General features: G+C 40.0%; 1 protein-coding gene across 2 annotated transcripts in view; it reads left to right on the top strand.

The window, feature by feature from the left end:
• CSMD1 (CUB and Sushi multiple domains 1) overlaps positions 1–15,594 on the top strand; it is a 1,878,204-nt gene that overhangs the window by 1,792,806 nt on the left and 69,804 nt on the right. For both annotated transcript variants that reach the window (XM_084999785.1, XM_021075826.2), the window contains exon 51: positions 13,321–13,515. In XM_084999785.1, coding sequence (XP_084855911.1) covers positions 13,321–13,515 — 195 coding nt within the window. The remainder of the gene's footprint in view (positions 1–13,320; positions 13,516–15,594) is intronic.

Genomic DNA, 15,594 nt, shown 5'->3' with positions numbered 1-15,594 from the left:
TATTTTGCGCTTTTTAAATCATGATGTTCATTTTTTCATTGTTGAATTTTATGAGTTGTTTGTATATTTTGGATAATAGTCCTTCATCAGATGTGTCTTTTGCAAATGTTTTCTTCTAACCTTCGGTGGCTTGTCTGCTCATTCTTTTGCAGAGCAGAAATTTTTAATTTTAATGGAGTTCAGCTTATCATTCTTTTTTTCATGTCTTTTATCTTTACCTAAAAGTTATCCCCCAAACCACGGTCACCTAGATTTTCTCCTGTGTTATCTTCTAGGGTTATATGCTATATATTGGGGTGTTTGGTCCATTTCAAGTTAATTTTTCTAAAGGGTGCCTGTATTTATTTTTACATGTGGATCTCCATGTGTTCCAGCATGATTTGTTGAAAAAGTGTCTTTTTTTTTTAATTTGTATTGTCTTTAGATCAGCTGTCAAAAATCAGCTATGTTTATGTGGGTATGTTTCTGGTCTCTCTGTTCAGTTCCATTGACCTCTGTGTCTATTCTTTTGCTAATGTCACACTGTCTTCTTACTCCTGTTTTTATTTGGCTTAAACAGAATATGATAAAATGGCACTGTTTTTTTTTTCAAAATGTATTTAATATGTATCCAATAATGTGGAAATATAATTAAAAGAAATTTTTCCAGTTTCCTACCAATCTGTCTTGTTCTAGGTTGTCAATATTTCTAGGGACATATTTAATTTTTGTAAAAATGCCTAGGTAGACATGGATACTTCCATTCTCTTTAAAGCCCTAGGGAAATCATTTTGCCTGAAGATAACCAAGCTCATTGGAGACCACATAGTCTCGTTGGTATTGATTTGAACCAGTAAAGGGTTAAATTAGGTGATTGAGGGTGTCTCATGTGTGCCTCTTACTTCACCGGATGGTGACGTGAGCATGAACCTTCAGTCTGTCACCACAATGCTGACTTGTTTCTTCCTGAGCATGTGCAGGACTGAATGCCTTCACAGTATACACACAAACTTTTAAAAATACCTGTATATGAGCCATATTTATGTGTGAAGGCCTCTCTCTTCATTGGGTTAAATGCACAATTACACCTTAAATGCACAATTACTCCAAACGCCCAATGACGTGGTTGATATCTGCCAATAAATGGATTGGCCCCATAGAATCCCAGCGCAAGTGCTAACTATGTGAGAATTATGAGGAAAAGAAGCATAGCTCAGCTTTTTAAGTCCTGAGCTAGGGGTAGAGAAAGGAGAACAGCATTTCAAAAGGAGGGAACCAGACAACTTCTTGCACTCCATGGAGAAACTGTGTGAGGTCCCTCCTCTGGGCACGAGAGCCACAGAGTCACTCTTATCAAGGAGGTGCTGTCCTGACTCATTCCCACTTTGTCAGGACCTCTGGCTTGTGAGGTGGATGAGACACAGCCTCTGACCTTGGAGCTTGACCATATGCTAGGGACCTTAGACAAATGGCCTGATAGAAAGCACTTCAGGAAGAGGTAACAGATATAGACGAGGTGGCATGAGGCCTAGATGGGGGTCAGCCTTTACAGAGAAGACAGCACTCCTGTGAGACTGGAGCTTTGGTCTGCTGAAATAATGGTAATAATCAAAACCGCTCTTTAGAATGGTACCTTTAAGCATTTGTCTGTGTTACACATTCTGTCCCAACAGTCCTATGGGGAACGTGTTGTTTTCTTCATCTTACTGACTTAATAAAATGTAAATAATTGAGAGATCCAAAATTTACCATGTGCAACCAGATACATTTGATTGGTCGTGTCATAAAACATCTGGAGAAGCGTTTTGTTGCAGTCAAAGTGCCCTTTTGGAGGTTCCCTGCTGTCACCAGTAACGCTGCCTGGTGATGGTTTGGTTCAGTACCAGGTTTGCGGCATCAGAAAATCTGGCTGGCTGTGAACATTCAGGATGTTCACACCTGTGCTGCCAGTGCTGCCCAAGCCCAAGGTTCTGTGTTCCACTGACCAAAAACCTAGAGTTCAAGTGCTAAACAGATTTCATGATGCATGGGGTGAGTGTAAGGAGAGACAGTATAAGAGCCCCCTTGTTCTGAGAAATGCCCAGATATCAGGGTCAAGAGCAAATAGAAGGGAGAACTCAGTTCCCATGAGCAGAACTCAGCTGTGAGTCTGCAGATGCTTCCAGCTCCTACGGGTGGTGGGGAGAGCTGGACACCCTTCCTCAACCTCTGATCCCTGTCACTCCTGTCCCACCTTCCTCCCATCAAATCCCCTCACCCCACCTGGGAAGCATACCTGCCCCTAAGGCCACCTCCATACACTCAGGCCAAGTCACAGCACTAGCATCCTGTTCATCTCGCTCCTTCTGCGATGTCCTCTCACAGAGCAGCCTACTCATCTTTCAGGCACACACAGATCAAAACGTGGCAGTCCCCCTGTGTGACTCTTCCCAAGATTAAGATAAACTTCGTAGTGCTCTCTTTCTTTTGAATTCACTTCTCCAAAAGGCAGATTGTATGGAGAGTCCCCATGGGAACCCGACCCAGAGTGTTCAAGTCAGATGCCTATGTAGGTCGTTAGGTGTTCAAGCCTTGGGGACGACAGCAAGTGTAAGGCTCCGCTTGGACCCCTTCTGTCTTCAAGGCTGGATTCTCAAAGCTTCACATAAATTAACCCTTTTGTTTCCTGTGAGGTATGCAGTTGTGTTATCCTGTCCTCTAGATGTGGACAGGGGAGGGTGGGGTGAGCTGGCCAAGCTCACAGACCTAGTAAGTAGCCAGTCAGGGTTTGGTTCCAGGAAACCCCAGGAGAGAGCCCTGTTCCTAATCTCTAGGCAGTTCCACCTCTTGGAATCGATTTATCTCCTAACTTTTAAGTCTTACATGTTATAGAACTGAGGACAGAGACAGAAAAAAAAGGCACCACTTTAACCCAGCATGCAATTTTGTTCTGAAAAGTATTAAGCTGATAGTAGGCGACAGAGTCACCATTTATTTGAGGATTGTAGTAGAACCAAAAGATTTCAAGTACAATGTGTATTTATGTCTAAAATTTTCTGGAAAACTCAGGAATTAAAATTCTTTGGCAGTTAAAAGGCAAATGTTATATTAATAGAACTACTTTGCTTATATAAAGCATTATATTACTGCACATAGTGTGGCTTAATTTGTACATATATTTGATATTTTCTGTTTTAAATGCACATCTAGTTGTACAACTACTTTAAAGTTAGAATGAAAAACATTTAATAACAAAATTGCTTTTTTTTTGCTTTTTAGGGCACAAAGTTGCTTCTTAAATACAAATGAGGTTCTCAGTCTAAGAAAGTTATATGTTCAGTTAAATGATTGTTAAATGGGAAAAAATCAGTTTGCATTTTAAGGCCGTTTTTGATACTAACTGCTGCTTATTTAGTGACACGGGGAAATAAATATAACATTTACAATAAAAGGGAAACCTTACATTTTCTAAGTATCTTTTCAAACTTTCAAATATTTTCTGCATTGTTTTACTAGACTTTACGAAAGGAAGGAATGGATATTTTATTGAAACTCCTTGGTGTTTAAAACTGGAAAATCTGTCTAATCTGGGGGAAGTTTTTTTTCCACTTAATTTAAATTAAAGAAATTGGGCAGAGTAGGCATAAAACTTTACCTCTTAATCAGAAAATTTGGTTACTATAAAATTCTGAAAGTCATATTTCTTGAGGCCAGTTCCTATGTTGGTCTGACACAATTTTATAAGTTTCTTTACCAACTGAGTAATATGTAGACTGAGTAATTGAATCTCAAGAGAAACCCTTCAACTTTGATAAATAGTAAATGTAAACAGTAAATAAAATTAATTCACGTCATCCTTGGGTCTACTAAAAGGAAGATTGTAATAAATAACCGTGTTCAGTTTGCATACATCCGATAATTGTACAAATCTCTTAGACAGATGTTTGATGTTCATTTCTTTTCATTTTAATTATTTACTGAGACTGGCTTTGGACCATTGAAGATATGACTCGTGCTAGTGTGGTAATAAAATGAAGGAGAGCTGCTGGTACGGATGTCGGGGCTTAGTAGTCGAACAATGATGAGTAGCTAAGCATCAGGTCCTCTGCCTTCAGGAGGAAGCAAAACCATTATGGTCATATTCCAATGACAAAGCTAATCAGCATCAAGGACTTTTGTCTTTTTCACAATGCAGAGTACTAACCACTATACGATCACAGCTAGGAATTTCATCTTTTTCAGTTAACGCTATTGGAAAAGCAAGTGTATGATTAATAATTTCTCAAGGACCTACTATGTACTGGGTACCATGAGCGCTTTAGGTGATTAAATGCAGTGTGTATCCATTTCAGGAAAAAAGGAGAAAGTCAAAGCCCTAGGAAACAGCTTTGTATAACCTTTAAACAGCCCGATCATAGAAAAACTGAGACTGCACATAAATTGTATATCTAGACACAGGTGTGTCTGCATTCACCTGTGTACCATATATTTATCCATATAATCATGTATAGCACACACATGTACATGAGTGCATATATATAAAAGTAAATTATACACATACTTATTTTATAAGTACATGCATACGTGTGTTTATAATATTATATAAATATTGAGGATATATATTTACCCCTTAATCCCTCAAAAAATGGTCTTACAATACTTACATTTCTTTATTAGTTATTTCTATTTTCATAGTACAGTTCAGGCTGTTCTTTTCATTTACCACTTGGACAAGCATCAGTTGATCACAAATGATATCGCTAAACCACAAAGGTGTGAGAGCAGTTGTACACCTGCATTATTGAGTTTCTCTCTGTACAGGGCTCAGTGCTGAGCATTTCGTATGTTTTCTGTCTTTGAGTCCCTGTAACAAACTCTGAAGCACCTTTATTTTTATGGTCCTGCAGGCAGGAGCTGGAGACCAGGGGCATGAGTGACCCCCAGGGCCTGCATCTGCCCTCTGCCACTTGCAGCTGCTGGGAAGGGCCCTTCTTGCCCACACTGTGCACTGACGAGCCATTTCAGTGAAGATGTTTGCAAAGCTGAGGAGGGGGTCCAGGGCCCTGCCTGAGTAAATGCTCAGTCATCATGCAAACTATTAATGCTTTTTTTTTCTTTTTTCTTTTTTTAAGGCTGGCACCTGCAATACATGAAAGTTCCGAGGCTAGGCATTGAATCTGAGCTGCAGCTGCTGGCCATAGCCACAAGCCACAGCAATGCAGGATCAGAGCCATGTCTGATCCTGAACCAACACCACAGCTCATGGCAACACTGTATCCTTAATCCACTGAGCCCCGCCAGGGATCAAACCCACATCCTCAGGCATCCTAGTTGGGTTTTTAACTCACTGAACCCCAGCAGGAACTCCAATCAATGCATTTTTAAAGCATAATAAAGCTCAGAAAAAGGAGGGGGTAGAATCTCTATGTGTGAGATATGGGCACTTACCTCTGCCTTCCCAGGCTGCAACCCACTTTGAAAAGACAGTCCAGACCAAAGGGCTAGTTAATGTCTCAGCAGGCAAGACTGCTGGGACCCAAGGAAGGAACCCTTCCTCTGTCCAGCCTGGCCCCACCCTCTGGGTCCCCCTAGGCCCACACAGAGTGGACAGGTACTTGCCCACTGGCTCCATGATGAGGCCTCCTTGGATTCTGGGCACCTGACAGCTGCTCAGTGTGGGACCATAGTCTCCTCTCAGGACAGGAACTTCCTGGAGGCCACTACTTTTCACGACCCCTTTGAAGACCGTGTATTATGAGCTTGGATGGAGAGATAATGAACTGAAGCAATTTGCAGTGAAATGAGTTCAGAAAATCCCCCAAGTCAGAAAGGCAGGATCAGTGTGGGATCCCCTCTCTCATTCTCTTCCTATGGACATGCAGATGCCTCCAACAGAAATACTGTCTTCATCTTTCCGGGGGTTGGTTTAGAATCGTTTTGTATAATTATAAAATCAGCCATTTTATGTAATTTAAAAATAGATATATTATGAAAACTGTAGGATGATTTCATCCGAATAGAGCTCTTTTATAAGTAGCTATCTTTTTTTTTTTCCCACTGTACAGCAAGGGGATCAAGTTATCCTTACATGTATACATTACAATTACATTTGTTTTTCCCCACCCTTTGTTCTGTTGCAACATGAGTATCTAGACAAAGTTCTCAATGCTACTCAGTAGGATCTCCTTGTAAATCTATTCTAAATTGTATCTGATAACCCCAAGCTCCCGATCTCTCCCACTCCCTCCCTCTCCCATTGGGCAACCACAAGTCTATTCTCCAAGTCCATGATTTTCTTTTCTGAGGAGATGTTCATTTGTGCTGGATATTAGATTCCAGTTATAAGTGATATCATATGGTATTTGTCTTTGTCTTTCTGGCTCATTTCACTCAGGATGAGATTCTCTAGTTCCTATCTTAATGGTTCTAAGGAAAGCCTTATTTAAAATATCATCCTACAAATTTCACAGGATCTATCAATTTTATCATGAGCAAGTTAACTCTGTTTTCTGAGTATCAATGCCATTGATTTTCTTCGTAAGTCATAGTAAATAAATCCTTTTTTTTTCTCCTGTTGGATACTTTCCAAAAGACAATATCAATAATAGGTTTTGTTTGTTTGTTTGTTTTGCATGTCATTGAACAAAATCATAGGATTCTAAACTTGGAAAGTACTCCGAACACTATCTACCCCAATGATCTGCAATTGTAGATAGCATATTGGTTGTGATGCATTGACATTAGGATTTGAGTTTGATTCCTTCACTTATTAATTCTGGGATCTCAACCTAGCCTTTGTGGAAGGGTTTCTTCCGGGGGTGATTTGAAGTCCATTGGTATGAAATGCATTTAAGTCAGCGTGGCTCCCTGAGTTTCCCCACGTTACTCTCCTCATTTATCAAAGTCAAAGCCCTTTGCTCTTCTGTTTCTCTTGCACTAGCACTAAAACCAGCTCCTCCCCTCCCAGAGGTTGGGTACAGATTATCCACCACATGCTGAAAGCTGGGCTGGATTGTATTAAGTGGTTAGGAGGTTGGCTAAACCATTTTCCTCCATGGCATCAGATCATAATTTTATAAACATAATTAAATGTGCTTGAAATAAACTTGATAATAAAAAGCACCTATGCACTTTGAGTGCAAAGGTAATAGTAATAATAAAGCACCTTGCACTTTTGAGTGTGCACTTTGAGTGTAACAAATGTGTGTGTTACAAAGAAAAGAAAGTTGAATCCTGCCATCTTGAGGCTGACTGGAAATCCCAGATTGATGAGAAGTATCTAGAATTTATGAGAGGGAAGGCTAAAGGGCTTTATTTATGGTGGCAATGCTGTCACTGTCTGAATGTCTTAAACAAAACAACTGTTAGCCTGCCTGATTTGCCCCTGGAGGAATAATTTGGTAATTAATCAGAATCACACACAGTAAAAAATAAAAAGCCAGTCTCTCTCAAGTGAAACTCAAGATATTTTGTGTTGTCTCTGAAACATTCACAAGACGGAGAAACCGCCTCCCTTCTGCACAGAAACTTTACAGTCTGTGCTTTTCAGCTGGTTTGGAGGAGTATTGTTAGGGATTTTTTAATACAAAACCAGCCAACTGTTTCAGCCCCCAACACTGTCACCTTTATGACATGTGTGTCTGCACATCCTTGCTTGAACTTGCTGAAATAGAAGAAAATTATTCCATAAAAGTTAGGGGTTTTTAAGGTGATAGAAGAAACTCTATATTTCTTTAAAAAGAAAGAGAAGGAATATGAGGTAAACTGGCAGATTGAGTACTTTTTCTCAACCCCTCTAAACCTGCCTGTTTTTGCTAACATGTAATTTCACTAAACTTGACCTGGCAATTGATTCACTTACAATTGCCATGAATACTGATTTATAAAATTTTCATGAACAGAAAGCTTTATTTTGTTACATTTTCCAGATGGATCAACATTTTGAAACATTCTTTAGAAGTTGTCATTATTAATATGATATTCAGGTATTGGTTTGCCCAGAGTCCTCAGTGACTTAAATCACTTCTGGTGTCACTTTTTTAGTCCTGTGTAGACTGAGTAGTTTCCTTGCATCGTCTCTAGTGGTGGGGGAAAGGACAGGCTCAGAGACGCACAGGTGGGGCTCAAGCCTGGTGTGCGGGAGCCCGAGCTTACCACCTGCTCCATCAAATACAAATAGCAACACAATCCTGTCTCCTGGCCCAGGGTTGTGAGGATCACTTAGTGCAAAATTATATGTGCCTTTGTTCATACAATGTGAAAAGGGCATTTATTTTTGAAAACGCTAAACAAGTACAGGTTCACAGAAGCAGAGTTGTAGTGGCTGCCTGTGACGTCGGGTAACTGGGGAGGCTGGCAGGTGCACAGAAGAAACCCAGTGAATTGTAGTCTGAGATGTTTTCGTTAGGAAGAATGAAGTGTTTTCTTTAACAGTGTCAGCCCAGTGGCTCACAGGCTGCTTGATGTTGCCTCTGCCGTTAACGTGGCTTTGTGAGTCTGAAGGGAGATGCATGTGGTCACTCCAGCTGGTGACTGAGTGACAGGGCCAGCCCTGGCATAGGGAAAAGCAGGCAAAGGCAATTGTTGGGGCCCTGCCCCTCAGCTCGGCCCTGTCCTCCTCCTGTGTCCACTCACACTTCTGTTCTGCTTCCCAGCGCATCCCACACATTTTCCAGGTCTGCCTTGTTCTGTTATGTCTGATGTCATAAAATGAAAATGTGCCTATCAAGTAAAATATTGCATTACTCATTGCAGCTCCCTAAATATAGGATACACCTGCATTCCTCCTACAGCCTGTATTTTGGTTCTCTTTCCTTTTTCGTAAATGGCTCAACTGGATATTCATCTGGGAAAGTGAATCTTGACCCCGCCCACAGCATAGACCAAATCAAGGCAAGATGGTTACAGACCTAACATGAAAGGTGGAGCACAAAACTTCCAGGAAAATACAGCTTCACCTTTTCCACCATCCCACCAGCATGAGGCTGGGTCCGGTAAAGACTTGGCCACCTCACAAAAAAACGTGATAACGAAGCAAAAAGTAGATATATAGGACTACATCACATTCATTTCGGTACTTTTATTCTTCAAAACACATGTTTAAGAGCCTGATAAAGGTGCACCCAGAAAGGATAAAAATATTTGAAGGTCATGCATCAAACAAAAATCATTTAAAGAGTTCCAGTAAGAAAAATGCAGAATGTCAAATAGACGCCACTATACCCCATACCGGAGTGTATAATTTTATGAAATAAAAACACAAGATCCCAAGCGTCAACACACATTCTAAGCAACTAGGACTCTTAACAAATTGCTGGTGAAATGGTAAGTGGATAATTATCTTTTGAAATTTGTTTGGTAGCATGTCCTAATGCTGAAAAGATCTTCTGAGCCAGTAGTTCCACACCAGAAATACATCTTCAGATTTTCATAAATATATTCATCTAGGACATGCTCAGAGCTGCACTGTTTGTGAAAGGAAAAAATGCCAAGATAACCCCAGTGGCCAACAGTAAGGAGTTGATGCATTGCTAGTATGTATTTACACAATGGATAATATAGAGAAATACTCACAAAGACCCAACATGGGTTAATTTCAAAAGCATAATATTGATGTCCAAAGTAAAAGACCACATGGTTCCACTTCCGTGGAGTTCAAAACAGGTCCCACCAATCCACAGTGTTTGGAAGGCTCTGTAAGTCATTAGACGTTGACTTACATTTTTTCTCCCCTTGAATGAAAGAAAAGCGTGGGGAGTGAAGGGTGGAGGGTACAGAGTGGCAGCGGGGGGCTCAGTGTAGTTCCAGTTCTTGATGTGGTTGCTGCTCAGACAGGGGTGTATTTATTATATAAACTAATATCAATTTGTACACCTTATATGTTTCAATACAAATTTACCTGAGTATCAAAAAAAGAGAAACCAACCACATCAGCAGAACCAGAAAATAAAAACAAACACAAAAACCTCAAGAAAACCAAATAGAGGAGAGAGTCTCAAAGACAGGTGCCAGTATGGACAGAGGCAGTGGCTTTCTGTTTACAAGTCTGGTGGATTCCATCTCCTTGTTTTCAATTCAATTTAAGCAGTTTCTATCAAACAGTTTTTGATAATAATGATCTTGGTGTATAACCAAGTATGAGTGAGAGATACTGCTGCAAAAAAAAATCAATTTCCCTTACCATTTGCTTGTTTATGTTAAGCTTTCTTAACATAAATAAAATATATGTAATAAAACATCTATAAAAAATAAAAAAGAGTAATCATTTTCAACTGAGTCTTTTTCTAATAATCAGTAACGCAAGAACAATCAAAAAAGCCTTAACTGTGTCATTCATTAGCTGGTACATTCCCAATGAAATGCTAGCTTTTATGTTTAAAATAGATCTAAAATTATCATAGTGTTAATTTAATCAACCGTATATCGATAGGAAAATGACAATACAGTTTGTTACTTATAAGTGTGATAGGATTATTCATTAAGTACTTTAAACATAAAACACATTAGAGAAAGTTTCTGTTGGGATCAGAGCATGGACAGTTTGGAGGAGCACAGAATGAAATAAATTTTAGGGACAGTCATATTTTCATTAAATGAAATTGAAAGGTATTAACATTATTCTCTTGGATCTGAGTAGAAATGATGTGTTTTTTTAAGGTATAAATATTCACCATACTTTGCCTGTCGTACTGTTGATTATTTAAGCTTATGAGGGAAACTTGGATTTTGAATGAAGAAGTGGAAAGAGATTAATATTTGTATCAAATTCCTTTAAGGGCTTGTACGTGGAGTTTCTCAGCACAGTTAGGCTTAGCCTTATAGGTGGGTGAGGCGAAGGCCTGGGGAGGTGGAGATAAGGAGGAAGTGCAGTGATGGGGGAAACTTGTGGAAACAGCACACAGGTCTTTGAGTTGGGGTTGGGCTGCTCACCGAGTGCGGTTAGGACCACAGGCAGGTGTGTGGGGATGGGGAGGAGGTGCAGGGATGGGGGAGCAGGTGTCTGGCTTGGGGTTGGGCTGCTTACTGAGTGCAGTCAGGACCACAGGCAGTTTTGTGGGGCCTGCACAAGATTCTGAGCTGTTTCTTCCCACTGGGATCCTGGTGCTGGCAGAGGGCCTAGACCCTTGTTGCCATGGCCAAGCAGCACAGGGCCTTCTCTGTGACAGCCTGATGGGCAGAATGTGGCAGGGCTCATCCTTTAATGGGGTGAGTTTGCCCAGTTTTTTATAAGTGCAGACCTGCTTGCGGTGACACTCACCCTCCTGAGAGGGAGGGGCCCAGCTTCATCACTTTGGAGGAATGGCTCTCCTATCACGACATGACTCGGATTTCAGCACCCCAATAATGTCATATGGTGTTCAAACTCAGATGTTTTTGTACCCTCTCTCCTTCGGGGCATCTTTGAAAATATTAAATAAAATCGCACCTGCAAGAATTTCTGGGAAACTCCACCCTCTCTTCTCAGCCTTTAATAAACCAAGGGAAGGTAGATTTTGGATAAATATTTATTCCAGTTCTCACTTTTCTTTCTTTTTACTATCAATTTCCACCCATGCACTGTTATTGCCTCACTTTCTTTGCTTTGCTTTTGTTTTGTTTTGCTGCCACAACTTTTTTTTTTTTGCGGGGGGGGGGGCATGTTACTTTTCAGACAACACACACACTGCATACACAGGCATAGAACTATGCCATCAGCATCTGCTCGAAGTCAGACATTATTCTCAACAAACACTGTGAAACAACAGTGTTTACAACAAAAGAGCTGAGAGCCTGGCCGAGAGACAGAGATGCAAGTAAACAATTAAACCAGAATCAGATAATTACAAAGCCAAGCAAATACCATTTTCATGAAGAGAGAGGTAATCATGCAGAATTTGGAAACCACTGCTGTGGATGATGTTAGCTTGAAGAAATCTTCTGATTCCATTGTGTAAGCCAACACTGAATCCTTCTTGGCAGAGACAGAGTTTATAGAACATAGTTCAGTAATTAAAAACAGTCAAGTTAATTCTAGAAGCACAGTTTTGGTGAAATGAAATGGATTTATTTGAAATATGCAGTAGGACTGGAATTGAGTTATGGATTTAGAAGGTTAAAGGTATTAAGACTTTTCAGAAATGGCAGTCATGCCTGGAATTCTAAAGATAATCTGGTGAGAAAAAAAATATTTGTGGTACTAGGTAAAACACTTGGATATCCATGTAAGTTTTGGATAATTGTTTTATCTAAAAAATACCTAAGAGAACTAGATCTAAGGATTACTTTTAAATTAGCAGACTCTTTTCACAATTTAAACCTTATTGATATTAGTATAGTAATAATACCAAAAAAGTCTATTTTTCTGTTTATCTGTGCAGAGTAATGGTAAATTACTGAAGAGAAGATTAAATGGGATTTTTGTAGCGTTTTGGATATGTCTGATTCAATTATAATGAACTAGCATAGAATTTTAAAGTAAAATGCATTTATTAATATCATTCTGAAAAAGACTGATTTCTCTAGCTAATTCTTCCAGGCTCAATAAATTAATCAATCAAGTCATCTTTGTGGACAGCTGACTGTGAAGGCTGTTAGCTCATGTAGCTTCATATTTAGGGAAGTAGACTTCTGGTTCCTAACTTTGTAAAACTAATTTTAAAATTTATTGTTCATTTAAAAAATACATTTTGCATGTATTTTCAGCATATTCATAGATCCCTTGGATCCAGTCCAGTACTATTGTACTATAACTACTGTTATTGCCATTGTTGCCACTGCTCTTTATTAAGTAGCCGCTATAATTCTAGTTTTTTTCCTTAGAGTATGACTAGATTATATCCTTTAAGGGTCATTCAACATTCTCCTGGGCAGTATCTGTGGAGTGTGCAGAAGGACTTTGTGTGTTAATATATCCAGCTATGTGCAGCGTGTGTTATACAGGTGTGTTTCATAGGGAGGAAGGGGTTGAGGACATCTGAATTTCTGAAAATTTGGTGTAAGCTGGTTTTCAATTGCTTATTTGCTATTTCAAGTTTTTCCAAGGAGAGAGACAAGTTAGAAGTAAGTTTTTCTCTGCACGCCTTCATTTACCTGATGACCATCTTCAACTCGAAATGAACCTCATAACTTTGAGGAAGTGACTTCCGTGTAACCTCACTACGAGATTTCCAGCCCACTTGCAGTGAGGTTGTGGAATGTGTTTTACATGCAGTATCACTTCCAGGTAACCAGGTGGGTCGTGAGTCGTAGAGAAAGCCTGAAATGACAGGTAATGGCATCCATTCCACCAGTGAGATGAATTGCATACAACAGGCCCTTTCCAGGAGCGTGGGCCAGCTTGATTCCTTAGAACAAAGTGATGATGCTAAGTGTGTTTCCTTCCAGCGGTCACTTGCCCCGGCATCGAAGCCCAGCTCTCAGAACATGTGACCTGGAGGCTGGTGTCAGGCTCCCTGAACGAGTACGGAGCCCAGGTGGTGCTGAGCTGCAGCCCCGGTTACTACCTGGAGGGCCAGAGGCTGGTACAGTGCTTTGCTAATGGGACGTGGAGCGCAGGGGAAGAGAGGCCAAGATGCAGAGGTGAGTAGCCCAGTGCTCTGACCTCCAGGCCATCCTAAATCACCGATGGCACTGGGGCCTGCCTTTTAAGGGATCGTAGTCTATTGTCCTGTAGATTAGCAACATCACCAAATAACAGTCCTTTTCATTACAGTGAGGGATGTGTGTTTTCATCCAACATACTTCAGTATATGACTGCCACATTGAATGTTAAATACTGTCATTTCCCTGTTAATGGTTATATTTTACCAGTGTTGAAATATTAGAATACTCAAGTATTTCAGATCAGCTCAAAAACAAATCCAGGCTTGTGTTTAAAAAGATCAATCTTATTGCACACACTGCCTATTCAAACCTTGTAATTAGGATCTTGGGAAATGGAGTATTTATGCTAAGGATATTGTGCTTGCAAATAATGACTGTCTTGAAAAGGGAGATTATTATTCTTGTAGGTACAAGATAAGCAGTTAAGCCTCTGAGTGGGTTTCATAATAAATATGAATAAATAGAAAAATAAAGCAATATTAGTATTGTTCAGACCACTATTTAATTCAGATATTTTTAATATACAATCTTTAGTGGATTGTTCACAGGAAATTATCATGCACAAAAACAAGCAGAGTGGTTATCAAATTCATAAAATACACAGCTTAGTAAGAATAAACCAGGATAAAAATGGAAAAAAGACAAAAGAAATAATGCTTCACTGGCTGTGATAATAAGCATACATTGTAATTCAACTTTCAGTGGAACTAATGGTCATTAAGCTCCCACTGAAGCCCTTCACCAGGACCACAAAGGCGACCCAGGAAGGGTCTGGACCTCCAGGAGCTCACAGGCTGTGGACAGCACCTGACCCCTAACTGCCCTGCCTGATGCTTATTTATTAATGGTTCCCAAATCATTCTCAAGTGTCCTGGTTTGACCTGGTATCTGGTTACAGAATTGGTACTGAATTCCCTGTGTTAAGAGTCTGGACTAGTGAATGAATGCCCTCCTTCCCACATCTGTGTCTACAGGAAGCTCAGGTTATGGTGTGGAGGCTCAGTCATGAAGGTCAGAAGGACAGCAGAGGAGACAGAGTCACAAAGGTGCCTTCATATTTTGCAATTTCAAGCTTTGCCAGCCAGCATCATTTTTGTCAATTTCGAACTGGAATCAGGGTCTTAAAACAGGCACTCTTTCAGTGTAGACACCCCAGTCTCTTTATAGTTTTCCATCCTCTTTCCATTTGCCCGTGACCCCAAGGAGAGGATCATGCTGGAGGGGTGTCTGCCCTGCCACAGCCTTTATGCTAAGGGCTCAAATTGCCTCTCCAGGATGATCTACATTTATAGGGACAACCTTCTAGTTAAAAGAGTGTTTACAACAACCAGGCTAGCCCAACTCTTGAACAAAATCATTAGAAGTAAATTTCCACCCTCATTTGTGAAAGAAACCAAAATCAATTAGGTTTTGCCATCCATGAATTGCATTTCTACCTCCATCTTTCTGAAACTCTAGGAAGTCTCTTTTCCTGACTCTAGTTTAATGTACTTCGGTCTGGTGATTCTCCTACTGGGTTTGGTCCATGGACAACCACCACCAATCCCTGGACCTGGAGAGCTTTCCAGCTGTCTCAGGCCACAGATGTATTTGTAAATTGTCAGGCCATTCATTGACTCACCTTGATGGGCATTGTTTGTTTTATCACACTGGTTATTTATCTCTTTTGAATGTCATTGTGGATGTGTGGTCTTTTCCAGGATCAGGGGCTTCCACTGAAATCTTTGCTTGCTTTTTGGTTTTGTGTTTTTATTTATTATTTATTTATTGCTATCTTTTTAATTTAAGTATAGTTGATTTACAATGTTAATTTCTGTCTTACAGCAAAATGATTCAGTTATATATGTAGATATGTATACATGCACACAGACACATTCTTTTTTATATTCCTCTCCATTATGATTCATCCCAGGTCTGGCATTTTCATCAATGTCTGTAGTTCAGATGGTCACACTTTGGCTTTTGACTGAGGGGTGTCCCTTTTACCTTACTTCTTCATCTTGTCCCACTGAATCTTAGAAATTATCCTTGTTTTCTCATTTAAAAAAAGGATGT

Source organism: Sus scrofa, chromosome 15 (genome assembly GCF_054392235.1).
Source record: "Sus scrofa isolate SSC_HxYL_T2T_F1_AM1 chromosome 15, Sscrofa_HxYL_maternal_Yorkshire_Landrace_v2.0, whole genome shotgun sequence".
In the NCBI taxonomy this organism is placed as follows: domain Eukaryota; kingdom Metazoa; phylum Chordata; class Mammalia; order Artiodactyla; family Suidae; genus Sus; species Sus scrofa.
Note: the sequence above shows the minus strand (reverse complement) of the source record. Positions and strands in the feature narration are given on the sequence as shown.